Raw genomic sequence first — 18,435 nt, forward strand, 5'->3', positions numbered from 1 at the left:
CATATAATAGGTAGAAGGTATGTCCTTTACAAATATTTAAAATTGAAAAAATTTAGGGGGCCGGCCCCGTGGCTTAGCGGTTAAGTGCGCACGCTCCGCTACTGGTGGCCCGGGGTTCGGATCCCGGGCGTGCACCAAGGCACCGCTTCTCCGGCCATGCTGAGGTGGCGTCCCACATACAGCAACTAGAAGGATGTGCAACGATGACATACAAGTATCTACTGGGGCTTTGGGGAAAAAGAAAAAATTTAGGCATCAACTAAAAATAGGTAAGATGATTGTTTTTTTAAGTTATTTTGTGGAGGTACATGAATAAGAGTTTGAAGTTGCTGCTCTAGATCCCGTCTTCCTTTCTCCTTTCTCTATGACTTTGCTCCTGTGATCATCCCATCTCCCCATGAAATATCCTTTTCTTCCTCTCAGCATATGTACCAACTAGTATCTGCATCTTCAAGAAAACCCTTCTTTGACTGCCACAACCCACCTCCAGTTACCACCCAACTACTCTACTCCATTCACAAACTCTGTCTTCACTTGCCATCTCTGCTGCCTCATCTCTCCTGTACTCTGTGACCTGTACTACCGTGATTCCACTCAAACCTCTCCACCAGAATTCCTCTTCCTGTACTCACCAATGACTTCTTTGTTGTTAAATTAAATAGATCCTTTATAGTTCTGATCTTGCTTGCCCTTTCAGTTATTTTCAATAGTTTACCACTCCCTCCTTCAGCAGTTTACGACTTCCTCCTTCTTAGCTTCTAGGATACCACCCATTTTTTTTTCTTCTCACCTCTCTGGCACCTCTTTATCAGGTTTCTTGGCTGGCACCTTCTTATCATTGCAGCTTCTACATGCTGCTCTCCCTGTCCTTGGCCCTAAGGCTCTCTGTACACTTCTTCCTTTGATGATCTCATTCAATATCGCAGCTTTAAATACATCCATATACTCATGACTCCCAAGAGAATATCTCCCACCTAGACTCACCTCTGGGCTCAAAGACTATATTTCCAGCTGCCTACTTGACAGCTCCACTTGAATATCTCAGAGGCATTTCAAGCTTACCATGTTCAAAACTGAACTCTCAATCTCCCCCCAAGACAAAATAGTGACTCTATCCACACAATTATTCAAGCCTGGGAGTCGTCCTTAAGATCACCCTCTCCCTTACCCCTTTACCCCCCACATCCAATCTAGCACTGGGTCCTGAGATTCTACCTCCAAAAGCTGTCTTAAATTTGTCTGCTTCTCTACATCTCCACTACTACCATCATGGCCAAACCACCATCATCTTTCACTTGAATGGTTACAGTGACCTCCCAACTGTCTCCCTTGTGCCACTCTTGCCCCCCTTCAATCCATTCTCCATGGAGTAGCCAGAGTGAGATTTTTAAAATATAAATTGAATAACACTGTCCTGCTCTAATACTTCAGTGACTTCCCATTACTCTTAAGATAAAATCTAATCTCTTTACTTTTGGCCTACAAAGGCTGCCATTTGATTTCTTCCAACTTTATCTAGACCACTCCTCCCATCTTTCAGTCCCTTCTAGGAAAAAAGCCCATTCCTACCTTGGGACTTTGCATTTCTCCCCCCTCCCCCATTGTTCATCCGATTAACTTCCACTCGTTCTTCATTAATCAATCATCATCTCAGATGTCTTCCCTGACTCCCCAATTTAAATTAGGTTTCCCTGCTTTTCTCTCTCACAGCACATTGTAGTTTTCCTTCAGAGTTTTACTACTGTTGGTAGATACATATTTATTCGGGATTTTTTCCCAGCTTAACTGAGATGTAATTGACAAGTTCGTGTGATTATTTTCCTAGACTGTAAATTCCAGGAGGGCAGACCCAAGGTCAGTCTTGATATTTGCTGCCTCGCCCACCATAAGCCCTCTTCGAGTAGTGCTCAATAGGTGCTCAATAAATATTTGCTGAGTGAAATGAATGAGTGCATTAAGTGCTTGAGAACTCTGCACTGCTGAGAACTCTGTTCGCTAGGAGTAGCTTTGAATCTCTGCTTAAAATCTAGATAAGAGTTATTAAAGTCAGGACTGCAGGTAGGTACCTCAGGTATTTCCGCCCACAGGCCCTCTTCAAACCCCACCTGCCACTCTCCACCCTGTAACATGTAGTTTCCTCCATCCAAATACCCTATGCTCCTGGAAATCAGGCATCATGCAATGTACCTAACAATCACAGACCAAATAAAGAGAAGGATTGTGACATGGATCTAAACGTGACCACGAGTGCGTCCCAAGCCCGAAATATGACGCCGGGGGCTCATAGCTCCATTCAGGCCGGCAAAGTGCACAACTCCCCTCCCCCGCCCAAAGCTGGGGGCTCGGACACCCATCGTCAAGAAGCTCCGGCTCGCTCGGCTGCTCGTACAGCATGGCAGCCCCCAAAGGCGTGGCCCACGGCAGTGCCTGCAGTACAAGATGGCCGCCTACAGGGTACGCACCGCACCCCCTTCCGCCCGGCCACCGGAAGTTTCTATTTGAAACCCAGGCGGCAGACCCGGCCGGCGGAGCGGCAGTTGCTGCAGAGCATCTTCCGAACCAGAGCGACGAGGGCTGCAGGCAGGAGCAGCAGGCGCCTGGGTTCGGCTCTCCCGGGGCGAGGGACTGAGCTGGGTGTGGGGGTCGGACGAGGTGGGCTGGGAATGGAGGATTTTCTCTCTCTCTCGAGTCCTCCCCGGAGTCGGGGCGCGCTCTCCCTGGGCCCTCCACCTGCCCGGACCCCTTGGCCCACCCTGGGTAACATTCACCTTGCACCTTCCAGGGCCCAGCCGTGCCGCCTCGTTACGATGACCAGCGTGGTTAAGACAGTGTACACCCTGCAGCCCCCCTCTGTGCTGAGCGGCGGCCTGCCGGCAGGTGGGTATCCACGCCGCCCTCCTCGGGCACTGGGGACCAGCCTGGGGCGGTCAGGCCGGGAATGGGGGGCGCGGGCAGAGGGAGGGCATTTCATCGGCTCTGACAACCCTCTAACTCCCCTAGAAGCGGGCTGTCTAGGTGTACGATGGGAGTTAGGGGAAGGGCCATGTGGTAGGATTTTAGACCTGCCCTGCACCCCTCCTCCCCCAAACCTAACCGTGCTGGATTCACCAATTAGATTTCGCTTGCTGATTCTTCTACAGTATTATTCCCATTAAGCTAGGAATCCCTTTTTAAACAGTTACCCCTTTTATTTCAAGACTTGGGCTATCTGGAGGGACTGGGTTTGTTGTCAGGGAGAAGAGAGGAGAGTCATTTGAGAAGGGGATACTAAGGGGGAAGCGCTAGGCTTCACACTGTGTGGTTCACATTTGATATGCACAGTGTCTCTTCTATAGTACATTCTCAGTAAATGTTGGTAGAGTGAAGTGAGAGAGAGGGGTCAGGCCTAGCTAGAGTATTCCAGAACCTTGGGAGAAGAGACATGATTAAAAAACATTTTTGATGGCTTTGCCATCTTGCTTTGTGTTACTTGGCTTGTGGTTGAAAGTCATCTCTTAGGGCCTTCAGTTGTGGAGCTGCCTAATCTAGAGATTATAGCACAGAATAAACTTCAAACATCAGAGCCTGTTGTGGGAGATTTTGAAGCAGCTATATAAGATCCCTTCCCAGGTGACTCCACGCAGCTGGTTGATGAGCAGGAGCAGGATTGGTCTGTAAAGTAAATAGACTTTTCTCCGAAGCCTTCAGGGGTTGTTCTGTTTGTCTTCTGTTGCCTCAGAGAACACCTGAATGGTAATCCTGGCCTCCAAGTTGCTGGGGGAATTGCATCCATGTCTCCTTCCACTGCCTTTCCCTCCGAGAGCAGTGCCCCTCTGTCAGGGGGGTATGACTGATGACTGGCTCTCCCCAGCCAAGTCGGAAGTTTTCGTCTCTTTGCTCTCTATCCCTGTCTTAGAGTTATGATAATATGTAACCTCAGTGGTTTGACATTCTTAGGCTGTATCCCAGGTTTTTTATTTTGATTTTGAGCATGGGTTAGTTGTTTTTAAGTTTTAGTTTTTTGACTAACATATGCACATTTAAAAAAAAATCCAAAGTTAGAAAATGATATGCAGGGAAAAACAAGTCTCCTGCCTTCCTTGACACCAGGCATCCAATTCCCCTCCCTAGGGTCTCTTTTTTTTTTCTTTTGGTGAGGAAGACTGGCCCTAAGCTAACATCTGTGCCAGTCTTCCTCTGTTTTGTATGTGGGATGTGGCCACAGCATAGGTTGATGAGCAGTGTGTAGATCTGCGCCTGGGATCCTGGCCCCGCGAACCCTGTGCTGCCAAAGCAAAGCGTGCGAACTTAACCACTACACCACTGGGCTGGCCCCTGCATTTCTCATTTTAAGAAGACGGGGCCAGCCCTGTGGCTTAGTGGTTAAGTTCCCATCCTCCGCTTCGGCAGCCCGGGGTTCGCCGGTTCGGGTCCCAGGCATGGACCTACGCACCACTTATCAAGCCGTGCTGTGGCGGCCTCCCACATAAAGTAAACGAAGAACGAGGATGGGCACTGATGTGAGCTCAGGGCCACTCTTCCTCAGCAAAAACAGGGGGATTGGCAGTGGATGTTAGCTCAGGGCTAATCTTCCTCACAAACACATGCAAAAAAAAAGACAGTGTTTGTTAAATTCTGCTAAATTTTTCCTACAATGCAGTCTTTAAGTTCTAGCAAATATGGATTATTGGAACCAACTTCGATCAATGAAGAGTGTTAATTTTGATCAATTTTCTATTAACTCCTTTTTACATGGGGTAGATTTGTTATTGTGTATAACTTATTAATACTTGAGAGAGGAGAAGGTACATGCATTCCCCTAAGGTTACCTTTTGCTTCAGACAGAGACCTCAAAAAGAACCCTTTTAATATTTGCTTTGTGGGTAAGAGTATGGAAAATAGGGAGCAAGTGCCTGGTGAGTATACCTATAAATGAAATAATTTGTTAGCCTGAGAAATCATATTTATTCCAAACTGTCATGCAGCTAGAGTCATCAAAATTAAATCTTTATCAAATACAAAATTTCCTAATCCCTGTGATCCAGTGCTTTGGACCTCATTTCTTCAACCTGATTTAATTGTTAGGGCTTAATTGTGTGGCTCTTAGGTCAAGCTTAAACAAGCCATTTTACAATGAACAAGGTGAAAGCATCAACTAGAAAAGCGCATGGGTGTGGTGTGGTATGTGTAGTGGAGGGCTGGTGTAAGGGCTAGAGGGAAAATGCTCACCTCTGAGGAAGAGGAGTTTCATGGCAGGGCCATTTCTCTGGTTATCTGGCAATAGCCTAGCAGGAAGATCAGAACAGAGTGCCAAATAGGGAACCTTGAATAAACAAATTAAAAGGGCTGGTGGAAAGGTGATCAGCATGGAAAGGGGTAAGAAGACTAGAAGAGCTAGTTTAGAGATGGTCTGTGAAATAATCCATGGAGGTGTGTAGTGTTCCATATATTCAACAAGCAGTTTTGAACCTCTGTTAATATGCCAGGTACTCTACTAGGCACTGGGGACACAAAGACGTCTCTTAGAGGAGTTAGGGAGACAGTCTGGTCAAAACAACTAAGCAGCAGTTAAAAGAGAGACTCAAGCAGCTTGAGCGTAGCCTTAGGAGAGCGTGCAGAGTGCTTAGCATAGCAAGGTGGTTCCATTCCACTGGTGTTTGATGAAGGGTTCAGCTCTGTTTTGCCTTGCTGATGACCACACTGCTTTTTTTAGCTCTTTGCTTGTATCAATCTCCACTTTCACGTCTGTACCCTCTGGCCATTCAGTCTGATGTGTCATCAAGCTTTTGGCTACCTTCAAACACACTGCACTGTCACATTTAAAGAATTTGTGTTTCTATCTCCAATTAGCATAGAAGTCTTATTCTTCTGACTTAATCTTCACAAATTGAGATTGGCCAGAGTGAAAATACAGGTTTCTGACAACCTGGAATGGAGCTTTGTTTGTTACAGAGTTGCAGCTGTTGCGTCCTGATGCTTGAGGTTTCACTTCTTGTTTTCCTTTGCAGACATACAAACTCGAGCCACTTCTAAGAGCTTATTACCTGTTAAGTCCAAGGAAGTTGATGTTTCTAGATTTCTGCATTCGGGAGGTTCAGAGAATGATGTTACAAAAATCATCAAAACAAGACGAGAAAATGGGTGAGAGTCAGATCATTGGTATCCAATTAGAACATCTTGCTAGAAATTGCCCAGTGCCAAGAATTAGAAAATAGGGTTTTTGAGAGCACAAGGCTCCTGAACAATTGGCCCCAAGTCGGGGTGGGGGCTGGTTGTTGGCTGAGGTTGCTGGTCTGAGCACAGTCCAGCTGAGTGTAGTGTATGTTTGTCCCTCCACCCAGTGCTCAGTTCCCACATACATAAGGCTGATGTGAGATAGCCACACCATTTTGAGCAGGACATGCAGGTCTGTCAGGTTGTTGAGGTGGTCAGAAGAGGAGCCCATTCCCTATTAATAAGCCTTTTTCAATAGTCTGGGCTGAAACAAAAGTCCATGGGCCCTCAGAGCTTCTCAGCATGTGCTGTTTGCGTTGTATCTAATCTCTGCTTCTTTCCTCAGAAAATCAGCCTCTTTGTGCTGCCTTGTTCACAAGACACGTAACAACAGTACTATGATTCTCTAATTGATTTCTTTGTTTTTGCTTTTCTAGGCAGGTGAAAGCTGCAGATACTGCCATCAGGAGGAACGTCAGAAAGGGGTGAGCATCAGGATAAATGAAACTGGGCCACCATTTTATTTTTTTATTTTTATTTATTTTTATTTTTGCAGGGAAAGAGTCACCCTGAGCTAACAGCTGTTGCCAATCTTCCTCTTTTATTTTTTTTCTTCTCAAAGCCCCAGTGCATGGTTGTATATCCTAGTTTTAAGTCTTTCTAGTTTTCCTGTGTGAGCAGCCACCACAGCTCACTGTGGTGACTATGTCAATGGTGACTACCATTGGTGACAATGGCAACTGACAGATGGGTGGTGTGGTTCTGCAACCAGGAAATGAACTCGGGCCGCTGAAGCAGTTAGAGCGCCAAACCTTAACCACTAGACCATCAGGGCTGGCTTTTGGCCACTATTTTAGACTAGTAGATATCCTAGTTATACATCAGAATCACTCAAAGGACTTGTTTAATGTGTCACAGTCTGGGTACCACCCCAGAAATCTGAATGGAATTTTCAGGGGTGAGGCATAGCCAGGTTTGAGAACCACTGTCAGGGCAAGAATCAGTGATGCTACCTTCTTGAGTACCAGACAGGAGCTTTTTGGGCTCCATGCTAGGACCACTGCTAATGGGAAATCAAGCCCAGCTCTGGCCCATCAACAGGAGTGTGAAGCCTTCAGGATAGGAGGGGCTGCATGTGATTAGTGATTTCCAGATTAGTGTGATGGTGGAGGAGGAGGAGGTGGTGGTGATGGTGGTGGTGACGGTGAAATCCTGGAGAAGGATCCATATCTCTGTTTGAGGCTGGCTTGGACATTTTGCAGTCCTGAAGACAGAAATAATATAAGCTGAAAACTTCGTAGAAATAGGTTCTAATTCTAAATCTATTATTTGGGCATGTGTTAAAAGTTCTGAAGACAGTATCATGAAGGTCTCTGAGAACTTTGGAAAGAAGGTTTAATATTGATGCTGATAATGGCTCTTATTTATTAAATGTTTACTATGTGTCAGTAGCTGTGCTAAGAATGGTACGTATCTTCTCTCTCTTATTCTTCACAGTAATAATATTATGAGATGTAGGTATTATCCTGATTCTAGAAATGAGGAGACAGCCTCAGAAAGGTTATGCAGCTCACTGAAGGTCATTTACCACTATGTAATGAAGCCAGGATTTGAACCCCTATTTGTGTGACTCCATAGCCCATATTCTTAAGCCCTCCACCTCTTCATAGAAGTACACTTATGATTACAGCTACAAACCAGTCAGTAAGCAGAAATCAGAGGAAGATCTCAAGGATAAGAACCAGCTCTTAGAGGCCGTCAACAAGCAGTTGCACCAGAAGTTGACTGAAACTCAGGTGAGAGACCCACCAGACCTCTGCCATCAGCTGCCCTGGGCGATGCGTGTGGAATTCTGAGGGATGGCCCCTCGGGTGGGAGCATGCTTGCAATGCCAAGGTGCCCAAGGGCAGAAGGAGAAGACACCAGGCTTGTGCTGTGGCTGTCCAAGAGCAAGGGCAGAAAAGATCACCCCTGAGGAGTGGGACATGCCTGATCTGTCTGCATGGCCCCCTATAGGGAGAACTGAAGGACCTGACCCAAAAGGTGGAGCTGCTGGAGAAGTTTCAGGACAGCTGTTTGGCAATTCTGGAGAGCAAGGGCCTCAACCCAGGTAAGAGACAGCACACAGCTGCCTTCAGAGGAATCTGTGCACATGCCCCTTCCTGGGGTGATTCTGGACTGGTTGTCAAGAGTCCAGCGTGGCATCAGCTGGCCCAGTCAGTGCAGGGGTTGCCTAGCAAAGCCCTAAAGATTTTGGGGAGCTTCTCTTTGTTCTCTTGTGATGTTGACTTTGCCTGACCAACAGCATTTCAGATAGTTATGGAGAGAGGATTATCTCTTTCTTATCTGAACACTGTATGCCATTCATTTGGTGCCAACAGGTATGACCTGCAAATAGACCAGAAATATTTTATTTCTTTCTTTCTTTTTTTTTTTTTTTTGTGAGGAAGACCAGCCCTGAGCTAACATCCAATGCCAATCCTCCTCTTTTTTGCTGAGGAAGACTGGCTCTAGGCTAACATCTGTGCCCATCTTCCTCTACTTTATATGGGACGCCGCCACAGCATGGGTTGCCAAGCAGTGCATCGGTGCGCGCCCGGGATCCGAACCGGCGAACCCCGGGCTGCCGCAGTGGAGTGTGCGCACTTAACCGCTTGCGCCACCGGGCCTGCCCCAGAAATATTTTATTTCTTTCATAACTTTCCCAGGTGTGAGAGAAAGAGATGATACTGTTTCAAGGGTTTCCTAAACCTGGCTAATCAGCAGAATCACAGTAGTTAAAATGTGATTTCTGTTCTGCCCTGTCCCGAGAGAGCAGAGTCTGTAGCCAAGAGAAGAGCAGAAGAAGGAATTGCCTGAAGACTGTAAGAGGGCCTCAGGCTGAGTTGAGGGGCCTGAGAATGCCCAGGGAAGGGGCCCAGTCTTCTTTGAATTAAGGAATACTGACTTTGAATGCTACTGATTAACCTGTGCATTTAGGATATATTCTTTATAGTCACCATATATGTTTTTGTATGGTTTTAATCTACTATGTATATGCGTTACTTTTATCAAAAATAATTTTTTAAGGCCTGAAAGCTTTTAAAAATAGTTTTTTGTGGGGCCGGCCCGGTGGCGCAAGCAGTTGGGTGCGCGCGCTCCACTGCAGCGGCCCGGGGTTCGCTGGTTCGGATCCCGGGCGCGCACCGACGCACTGCTTGGTAAGCCATGCTGTGGCGGCGTCCCATATAAAGTGGAGGAAGATAGGCACCGATGTTAGCCCAGGGCCGTCTTCCTCAGCAAAAAAAGAGGAGGATTGGCGGATGTTAGCTCAGGGCTGATCTCCTCACAAAAAAAAAAAAAATAGTTTTTTGTATTATAAACAAAACAACAAAATCCAACCTATACATTTCCTTTGGACAAATTTTCTACTGAGCTGAGGAGAAAGCAGAAAGCATTTTTGACCATATCCAAACCTAGAGAGGAAGGAGGTAAAATATGGCTCTAGAGGGCAGGTGTGGGCGACCCTGCCAAGGTGAAGACTGAGGAGAGAGAGTCAGGGACCAGGCACTTAGAGAAATTTCCCTCATGAATACTCCTGTACTTGTCCATGGAGGGGTTTTTATTTTCTTCTGTTTAAGGTGCAGTTCCCTAAGCAAGACTGACTTTCTTGTTTCTATCAGTTTTAGGCAATGAGACCCTGGCGTCAGAGCAAGAACCCACCACAGATCATGTGGACTCTATGGTGAGGGCATGGATGTGAGTGGGCGAGGGCCAAGTGACCATGGGGCTCTGCAAATCTAAGAAGGTCTCTGTCATATGCTCAGCAAACCCCAAGAAGCAGCCTTTATCACATGATAGTGGAAGAGAGTGGTAGATTTGTACTCAAAATAGCATATTTTACTTGGAAGGTGATTTTGTGCTTACAAGAATGAGTGATACTGAGTTGAAAATGTACTACTTTACAATACATAATAGAATGGACTTATATAGAGAGCTTTCTGGTTTCTCTATTCTACTTTGCCAAATTTCTCACCTTATTCCTTTGCTGAGAACTCTGTGATGCAGAGGTCCAGCCTGAATTAAATTTGGCTTCTCTTTGGTTCCTTCCCTGAAGTAGGAAGATAATTGTTTGGGATTAAAATCTTTTGAGCTTCTATCATCTCTTCCCCAGGAAGATCAGTTGTCTGTCATCTTAGAATCATAGAATACTAGATATGGAAGCCTTCCTCAGTTCCCCCAGGCTATTGGTCACACCTTCAATGGCTACTCATTTTGTTCATATTGCCTGTGTAGCACAGAGCACATGAAAGTAGGGTAATCCATCTGTCCTATAGACTGAATTCCTCCAGGGTACCCAAGAGAGGGCCCAGCACATATGTAGACGTGAGCGTAAGTGACTGAATGAAGGGAAGGGATGTTAGCAATCATCTAATTGAACTCGTTTCATATGAAGAGATCAGTTTATGTAAAGAAAGTTTTCGCATTTCAGTAAAGATTTGTTACTACATTGTACTTTCCTCTTAGTTGCTGTTAGAAACTTTGCAAGATGAACTGAAGCTTTTTAATGAAACAGCCAAAAAGCAGATGGAGGAGTTACAGGTGAGAGGCAGACATCACCCTGAGGCAAGGTTATTGTTTCCTACCACAATAGGCGGATCTATGGAGGACTCTTTCTTATTTATCTATTTTTAATAAACTATTTTGTAATAATTTTAGATTTACAGAAAAGCTACAAAGATAATACAGAGAATTAAATTCTCCTAACATTAACATCTTACATTATCATGGTACATTTGTCAAAACTAAGAAACCAACATTGATGCATTACTATTAGCTAAATTCTAAGACTTCATTTGATTTCACCATTTTTTTCAACTAATTTTCTGTTCTAAAGACTCTTAGAAATGCTCACATCTGTAGGGCATGAGGCAACGTGCAACATGCTAGCTTGTTCAAAGTTGCGAGTTGAGACCTTTGTGAAATCTACACTGTGGAAACTTGATTTCTCAAGGAAACCTGTAATAAGAAACCTAGATTCTTGGGTCTGGACTGCTTTGGATTGCTTGGGTGAAGCGTGGGATATTACACTGAATCCTGGAGGATTTCATTGCTCTAGTTGAGATATCGGAGTCTGTATTAGAGAGGAACAATTCCTAAAACCAGCTCAGATAAACAAATCTAAGGTAGAAAATACAATGTCTGTTGGGATTCCAGTGGTCTTGGAATAGAAGCATAATATTCTGGTATGGTATTATCTTTCCTGTGAGTCAAAGTTTTGTGAATTTTTTTTTCTCTTTGAATATCTTTCCATGCAGGCCTTAAAAGTGCAGTTGAAGATGAAAGGAGAAGAGAGGGCCAAGTTCCTAGAACAGCAGACCTTATGTAACAGCCAAGTAAATGATTTTACGGCAGCCCTTGAGGAAATGGAGCAGCTATTAGAGATGTGATAAAAAGCAAGTGGCCAGATGGCTCCCTCTTGGGGATAAACTCTTAGAGGAAGCCACTTAGGACATCTTCTTGGCCATGATATTCTAGGACTCACCATCCCAGAATGGAAACAGTTTCTCCAGTAAGATTAAGGACAGTTTATGCTGGAATGGCGGTTCCTCCTTTCAGTAAGTGTTCCTAATCTTCAGATTGATCAGCTCTTCTGAACCTCACACTTACATAATTCAGGCCTAGAAGAGGGGGGCCTGGAAGCTTGGATCGACCTCCTAGGCAGCATAGTGGCACACCATGAGAATCAGAAGACTAAACCAGCCACAGCCAGAGAATCCAAAAGGTCATGTTCAGATGCAGAGGAAGAAAACCTTAATTGTACAGTGGAGCACAGGTGCTCCACAGGAGCAATCACTGAGGAGCTCTGCTGTCTGCTTCTCACTTGGAACACGTTCTGTCCCGTCCTGGTTGGCCTCTGTACCTCATTGTAAGTTTATGAACTTGAAGTTACTTGCAGTGGCTTAATAAATGGGGTGAAGGTGTAGATAACAATAACACCTACCAGAAACAATACACCTTGGAGCTTTTGATCTAAATCACTTCTGTTTTTTTATAAAGTGTTACTTTTTTAAATAAATATTTCTGTAAATATTCGGGCTGCAACATTGAGAAATGAAATTAGCCTTTTAACCTAAATATATCCACTGAATACTACTGAACTAATCTAGTTAACAAGTTCAAGACTCTGATTTAACCCAGAATATTTTTTTCTACTCATTAAGCGCTCTGTGGCTTGCCCCATCTTCCAGGAGCATTAGCAAATCTTCTGAGGGTGGTCCCTATTTGTAGCAGTGGGTGCCAGGCTCTGTCCACCAGGTTTGTGTTACTAGCTGCCTGTGTTCTCCCTATATTCCTAAGCATGGTTAGATACCTGCTTTTTGCTTTGCACAGCCAATCCTGGCCCTGGCCCATGGATCCTTAGTCAACTGATGGCCATGGCAGGCCTTCCCCCAGTTAACCAAAGGCATAGCCATATTTCATTTCTTAGTCAAACTGGGCAGATTTGGCTTTGGCCGTCTCCCAATTTCTTCACCAAACCCCCCCACCTTTCAGCATTATTGAGGCTGCCCAGAACCACCCAGTCAAGCCAAATAATACCCCTACCCTAACTTACAGAGCTAAAATTCTTTATCTTCACACACAAACATTCACACAGTTGGTTATGTCTCACATATTTTGAAAAGAAAATCTAGTTAAATAATTCTCATCAGTGAGAAGGACTGAATATTTTCTTCTACCCATTTTCAGGATGTTTATAGTTTAAAAGATTGTTTATCCAAATGAATTTGTAATAGGCATTTCTGGCCAAAGAAAAAGTTCTACTTCCTTCTTGGAAAGAGAGGGTAGAAAATTCAGTTGTGGGATCCTCACTTCTTGTCCTGCCTGCCTAGTTAAGTCCTAGGAATGGAACTATCTCAATGCCGGTCAATACTCATCTTTCCCAGTTTGGAGATCCTGTTCACTCATGGCCTGGTCTCACAAGGCTTTTGCCTCGTGGTTCTACTTTGCACTACCAGCCAGCATTTGTGCACTCTTGCCTTTTCTCTTGTTCCCTCTGACCTCTGGTGCTCCATCTGCCTTTTGTACATGTGGAGGTATTCTGGATGCTTAATCTGATCTGGAACCTGAATAAATTCATACATTACATAGACTCAGCAAATAGTGATCTGCATCCTCCGCTTTCCTAGATGGTATAGGAAGCTTTAACGTAGCATGACATTCTTAACCTCAAAGATGGTAACAGCCTATTTGGTGGAACAAAATGTGCAGATGACATACAAGTTGAAAAACAAAAGGCAATACCTTGCTAAACAGTAGGTTATGTACTATAGTAGTTAACTATGGGCTGGTTTGGTTGGGGAAGGCTTGATGGAAGAGATAGACAGGGGATTGAAGGGAGAGTAACATTTGGAGAGGCTAGCTAAAAAGTTGAGGACCTTCCAGGTTGGTGAACACATGGAGTTTTGGGGAGTGTGATGTACTCAGAGAGGGCAGGGAAGCTCCACGCCCTTTCCCCACACCTTGCCCTATGCATCTCTTCCATCTGGCTGTTCCTGAGTTACATCCTTTTATAATAAACTGGTGATCTAATAAATAAAGTGCTTCTCTGAGTCTGTGAGCCACTCTAGCAAATTAATCAAACCCACAGAATGGATCATTAGAACCTCCAGGAAGAAAATAAGAGGTAGTATTATTAGTAAGAACACTGGTTAGGCTTGTTCAGAGGGTTCAAGATAAGAGGAAATTATGTCTGACACTTAACATGTGGCACTTTATAATATGGCACACGTAGTGTTTATACTGGTTTCTCCTTGTGAATGTTCTCGTGTAATCCTCATTACAATCATACAGGGTAAGCACTATTACCCCTTTTTACAGCTGGGGAAATAGGCTCAGAGAAGTTTTGATTTGCCTAAGGTCAAACTACAAGCAAGTATTGGAGAAAGATTTGAGCCAGGGAGTAATGGGGGTGGAAGATGCGTGGTTGTTACCAGAAGTTTTGAAGAACCTTGAATGCCAGGCTAAGAAGTGTGGATTTTTATCTTCTAGACCACAGATTTCCAAACTTTCTCAGTTCATGATGCCCTTAGTGTCTCAGTAATATTTTGAGACACACCAAAAGAAATACCTCAGTTCAATTTTAAGTAGTTAGATCCAAACAATAAGTACTCATGTCCTAACAACTTAGTAGATATTTGAAAAAATAATACAGATAAATCTAAAAAAAATACTTTTATTTCATTTTTAATAACTACAATTATTTACTAGTGGGATGTTGGGCACTGCTTAACATCTCAAACTTTGGAATCAAATTGGACACTACCACCTTCCTTCCCTGTTTGACACTGAAAGGAATGATCTAATGTTGAAACTGATCTGCTTGGAGCTGGTAGTTCACATATTGTTTAACAGATGTCAGGTGTCACTGTGATTCCCCCCAAAGTCTAAAATATCCCATGGCAGCCTGTGAGTTTGCTGCCCAAGGGTGACTTGGCTCACACTCTGGGAACCAGAGTCTAGGCAATAAGGAATCACTGATGCATTTTGAGCAGGCAGTCTCCATAATGAATGTTTTAGAAAAATGAATCTGGCATTGGTGTTAAAGATGGATGGCAGGATTAAGAGAATGGAGTCAAGGACATCAAAAAAACAGAAATCAAATTGTTAGGGCTGGGACAGTGATGGTGTAAAGAAAGATTTGAAATACAAGAAAACTACAGGAATTCATCGATGGCGTAAGCGTGTGGAGGGAAAGAGTACATACTAGAGGTTTTGAATGAAGGTGACAGGATAATGTCGATAAAAATAATCCATAATCAATCTATAAATCGAAATTGGGATGAGTTTATTCTGAGCCAGATCTGAAGACTAGCCTGGGCTTGCCTTCCCCAAGGAAGGAGGGGCACCCAAAAAGTGGGGTATACAGAGTGGTTATATAACATCTTGGAACAAAGAGCATACATCACACATAATAGGAATGTCCCTTTTACAAGAGTCATGAGATTGCTGGCACAGCAGATCGGTGGTCAGCAGGTTGGTGGTCACAAAGGGGAGTGGTCACAAGGTGAGCACAGCAGGTCAGTAATTAATCCTTAGTTTAGGGAGAGATGCTTACCCTAAAGGAAATGCCGATATGGGGGACTTTACATCCCTATCATTAGGGGCATCATTCTTGTCTTTGGGACATAGTAAATATTTAAAGCAGATGTACAATGCATGCTCAACAGGCCACGTCAGGCCATTTTGGAAAAACAATGTCAGGCCAAGTTAGTTTTAAACCAAATGGCTTCCTCACACACTCCCGTATATCCTATTGCTTTTCATTTATTTATCAATAAGAATTGGTTATAAAATTAGGATGTTATAACTTCAGCTTGCAGCCCATTCCCAGCCAGATGGCTGGAACCCACTAAAAACTGGTCTTTGGCAAATTACTTCTCTCAGTCTAATTTCTTACCAGTAAAATAGAGATAATACCTGTCTTGCCGCATCGTAAGAGAAAATTACGTCCAGCACCTAACCCAGTACCTGGCAAAGGTACTCAAATCCTGACGGTGATTATTAATAAAGTTCAAAATTTATCTTGGCAAATAATTCCCTTCATAATCTTGCCCTTCACTTCCACTACAGTGCTCACCCTTGCTCTCTTCTATCTCTTCTTAGCACCCTGATCTTACCATGCCTTTGCAAGCCTCAGATATTCAACTTCCCTCTCAACTGGAAACTCGCAACTTTGACTTTTAGGCTCAAATTACAACCATCTTTAAAAACTAAACAAAATAAAGCACCCATTCTCATCTCCTCCAGCTATCATCTGTCTTCTACTCAGAATCAAATTTCTCAACTAGTGTTTCCACTCACTGTCCTCTTCCCATTTCAGTCTGGCTGAAAGATAAAACCAGTCATGAGTTACCCGGAGTAGGCAAATTTATAGAGACAGAAAATAGAGTAGAGACTGCCAGGGGCTAGGAGGAGGAGGGAAGGGAGAGTTATTGTTTAACAAGTACAGAGTTTCTGTTGTGCATAATGAAATAGTTCTGGAAATGGGTAGTGGTGACGGTTGCACAATATTGTGAACATAATGCTACTGAATTGTACACTTAAATATGGTTAAAATGGCAAATTTTATGTATAGTTTACTGCAATTTTTTATTTATGTTTTGTGAGGAAGATTAGCCCTGAGCTAACATCTGTTGCCAATCCTCCTCTTTTTGCTGAGGAAGATCGGCCCTGGGCTAACATTCGTGCCCGTCTTCTACTGTATATGGGACACTGCCACAGCATGGCTTGACAAGCAGTGGGTCAGTCTGCGCCTGGGATCCAAACCTGCGAACCCCGGGCAGCCCAAGTGGAGTATGCAAACTTAATTGCTATGCCACCAGGCCAGCCCCTACGATTTTTTTTTATTATTTATTTTTTATTTCTTTGTGAGGAAGTTCAGCCCTGAGCTAACATCCATGCTAATCCTCCTCTTTTTGCTGAGGAAGACTGGCTCTGAGCTAACATCTATTGCCAATCCTCCTCCTTTTTTTTTTTCCCCCAAAGCCCCAGTAGATAGTTGTATGTCACAGTTGCACATCCTTCTAGTTGCTGTATGTGGGACGCGGCCTCAGCATGGCGGGAGAAGCAGTGCGTCGGTGCGTGCCCGGGATCCGAACCCGGGCCGCCAGTAGCGGAGCGTGTGCGCTTAACCGCTAAACCACCGGGCTGGCCCAGCCCCTACAATTTTTTAAATAAAATATTTTGAGGCTTAACGAAGTATACAAACCTTAAGTGTACAGGTCAATATATTACTGCCCCCCTCCAGAGACAAGCACTATTCTGACAGGAGATCACTATCTATATAGAGTATTGTCTTTTCTTGAACTTCATATAAATGGATTTGTCCATTTCATCATGGTCAAATGTATTGGCATGAATTGCTCAAAATATCCTATTATCTTTTTCGTATCCATAGGATCTGAAGGCTGTCCTCTTTTTCATTTTTGATACCAGTAATTTGCAGTTTCTCTTTTTTCTTCATGAGTCTTGTTAGTATCAATTTTGTTGATTTTCTCTATTGTACATCTGCTGCCTATTTCCTAATTTCTACTTTTATATTTATTATTCATTTCCATCTATAATTGAGGTTTTAACTTACTGTTGTTTTTCTAGTTTCTTAAAATGGAAGAGTAGATCATTTCAATTTTTCTCTTTTCCTGTATATGCATTGACAATTATAAATTTCCCTCTAAGGCCAGATAGCTGCATCCCACAAGTTTTGCTGTGTCATATTTCCATTATTTATCCTTCTGTTCAAAATATTTTCTAATTTCCATTGTGATTTCTTCTTTCACCTATGGATAATCTGGCTTCTTATTACTCCACCAAAACAGTTCTCACTATGGTCACCAATGACTTGCCTGTGGATAAATCCATGGGACTTTTTCAGTCTTCATTTTGGCCTTTAAGTAGCTGAGGACACTATTCCCTCCCTCCTTGAAGTTTGGCCTCTTGGCTGTCACTGTGTTGAGCTCTCCTGGGTGGTGACTTTGGGGTCTTGGGGAGAGACATTCTACTCCTGGCTGAGCTGTGGCCCTTGAAAACAGGGGAGGTGGGAGCCAAGACCCTGCTTGGGGTCTAAAGGGAGAAACCTTGTCTGAGGTTTAGAGGGGAAATCTCTTCTCCACCTAAAGGAGACTCACGATATGAGAGGTAGTGAGGTGAAGAAGACAGCATTTCCGTCTGGAGAAGCTCACAGAACCTGGCTTTTGTCTTAGCTATGCTTGAGACCTTGGACTAATAAGGTGCTTAAGAAAGAACAAAAAAGTATTGTCGTTAAAATGCAATCTCCCTTAGTCTTTCTAACAGCCTTGCGGTGGGTGGTACTGTTTTCACTTTATAGATGACGAGGTAGAGACTGAAAAGATCCGAGAAGCTTGCCCAAAGTCCCACAGCTAGGTAGCAGGACTGCAAAGCTCGGTTCCTGGACTCCAGGCTGAACTCCCTGAGATGAACTGTTCAAGGGCATTGGCCCACCACAGAGGAGGAGGAAAATAGCGAAGGGGGGAAGGGGATAGGGGCTGAATTCCATCAGCTCTTCTCTTTTCCCTCACACACCCCTCTTCCTTTCCTGTCTCTCTACCCCACCCCCGTTAAAAAAAAAAAAAAAGTCCCGACTGCTGTTCTTACTGTACATTAAATAATTTGGAAAACAGCAACTCCTTAACCACCTCTCTCTCATAAAACGCAAATCAAAATCAACAAACCCTGTTACATAAG

General features: G+C 44.0%; 1 protein-coding gene across 2 annotated transcripts; it reads left to right on the forward strand.

Moving 5' to 3' along the window:
• The first annotated feature begins 2,392 nt into the window (after positions 1-2,392).
• On the forward strand, positions 2,393-12,209 carry KNSTRN (kinetochore localized astrin (SPAG5) binding protein). Of its 2 annotated transcripts, XM_058541226.1 has the most exons (9): positions 2,393-2,601; positions 2,783-2,877; positions 5,988-6,120; positions 6,630-6,677; positions 7,883-7,988; positions 8,209-8,302; positions 9,855-9,916; positions 10,699-10,773; positions 11,490-12,209. In XM_058541226.1, exons 1-9 carry the CDS (start codon positions 2,393-2,395, stop codon positions 11,619-11,621), a joined length of 954 nt encoding a protein of 317 aa, XP_058397209.1. In that variant the 3' UTR covers positions 11,622-12,209. The 2 variants fall into 2 exon arrangements, with proteins under 2 accessions (XP_058397209.1, XP_058397210.1); XM_058541227.1 differs by lacking the exon at positions 10,699-10,773.
• Positions 12,210-18,435: the final 6,226 nt, after the last annotated feature.

Source organism: Diceros bicornis, chromosome 5, assembly GCF_020826845.1.
Source record: "Diceros bicornis minor isolate mBicDic1 chromosome 5, mDicBic1.mat.cur, whole genome shotgun sequence".
Lineage (NCBI taxonomy): Eukaryota > Metazoa > Chordata > Mammalia > Perissodactyla > Rhinocerotidae > Diceros > Diceros bicornis.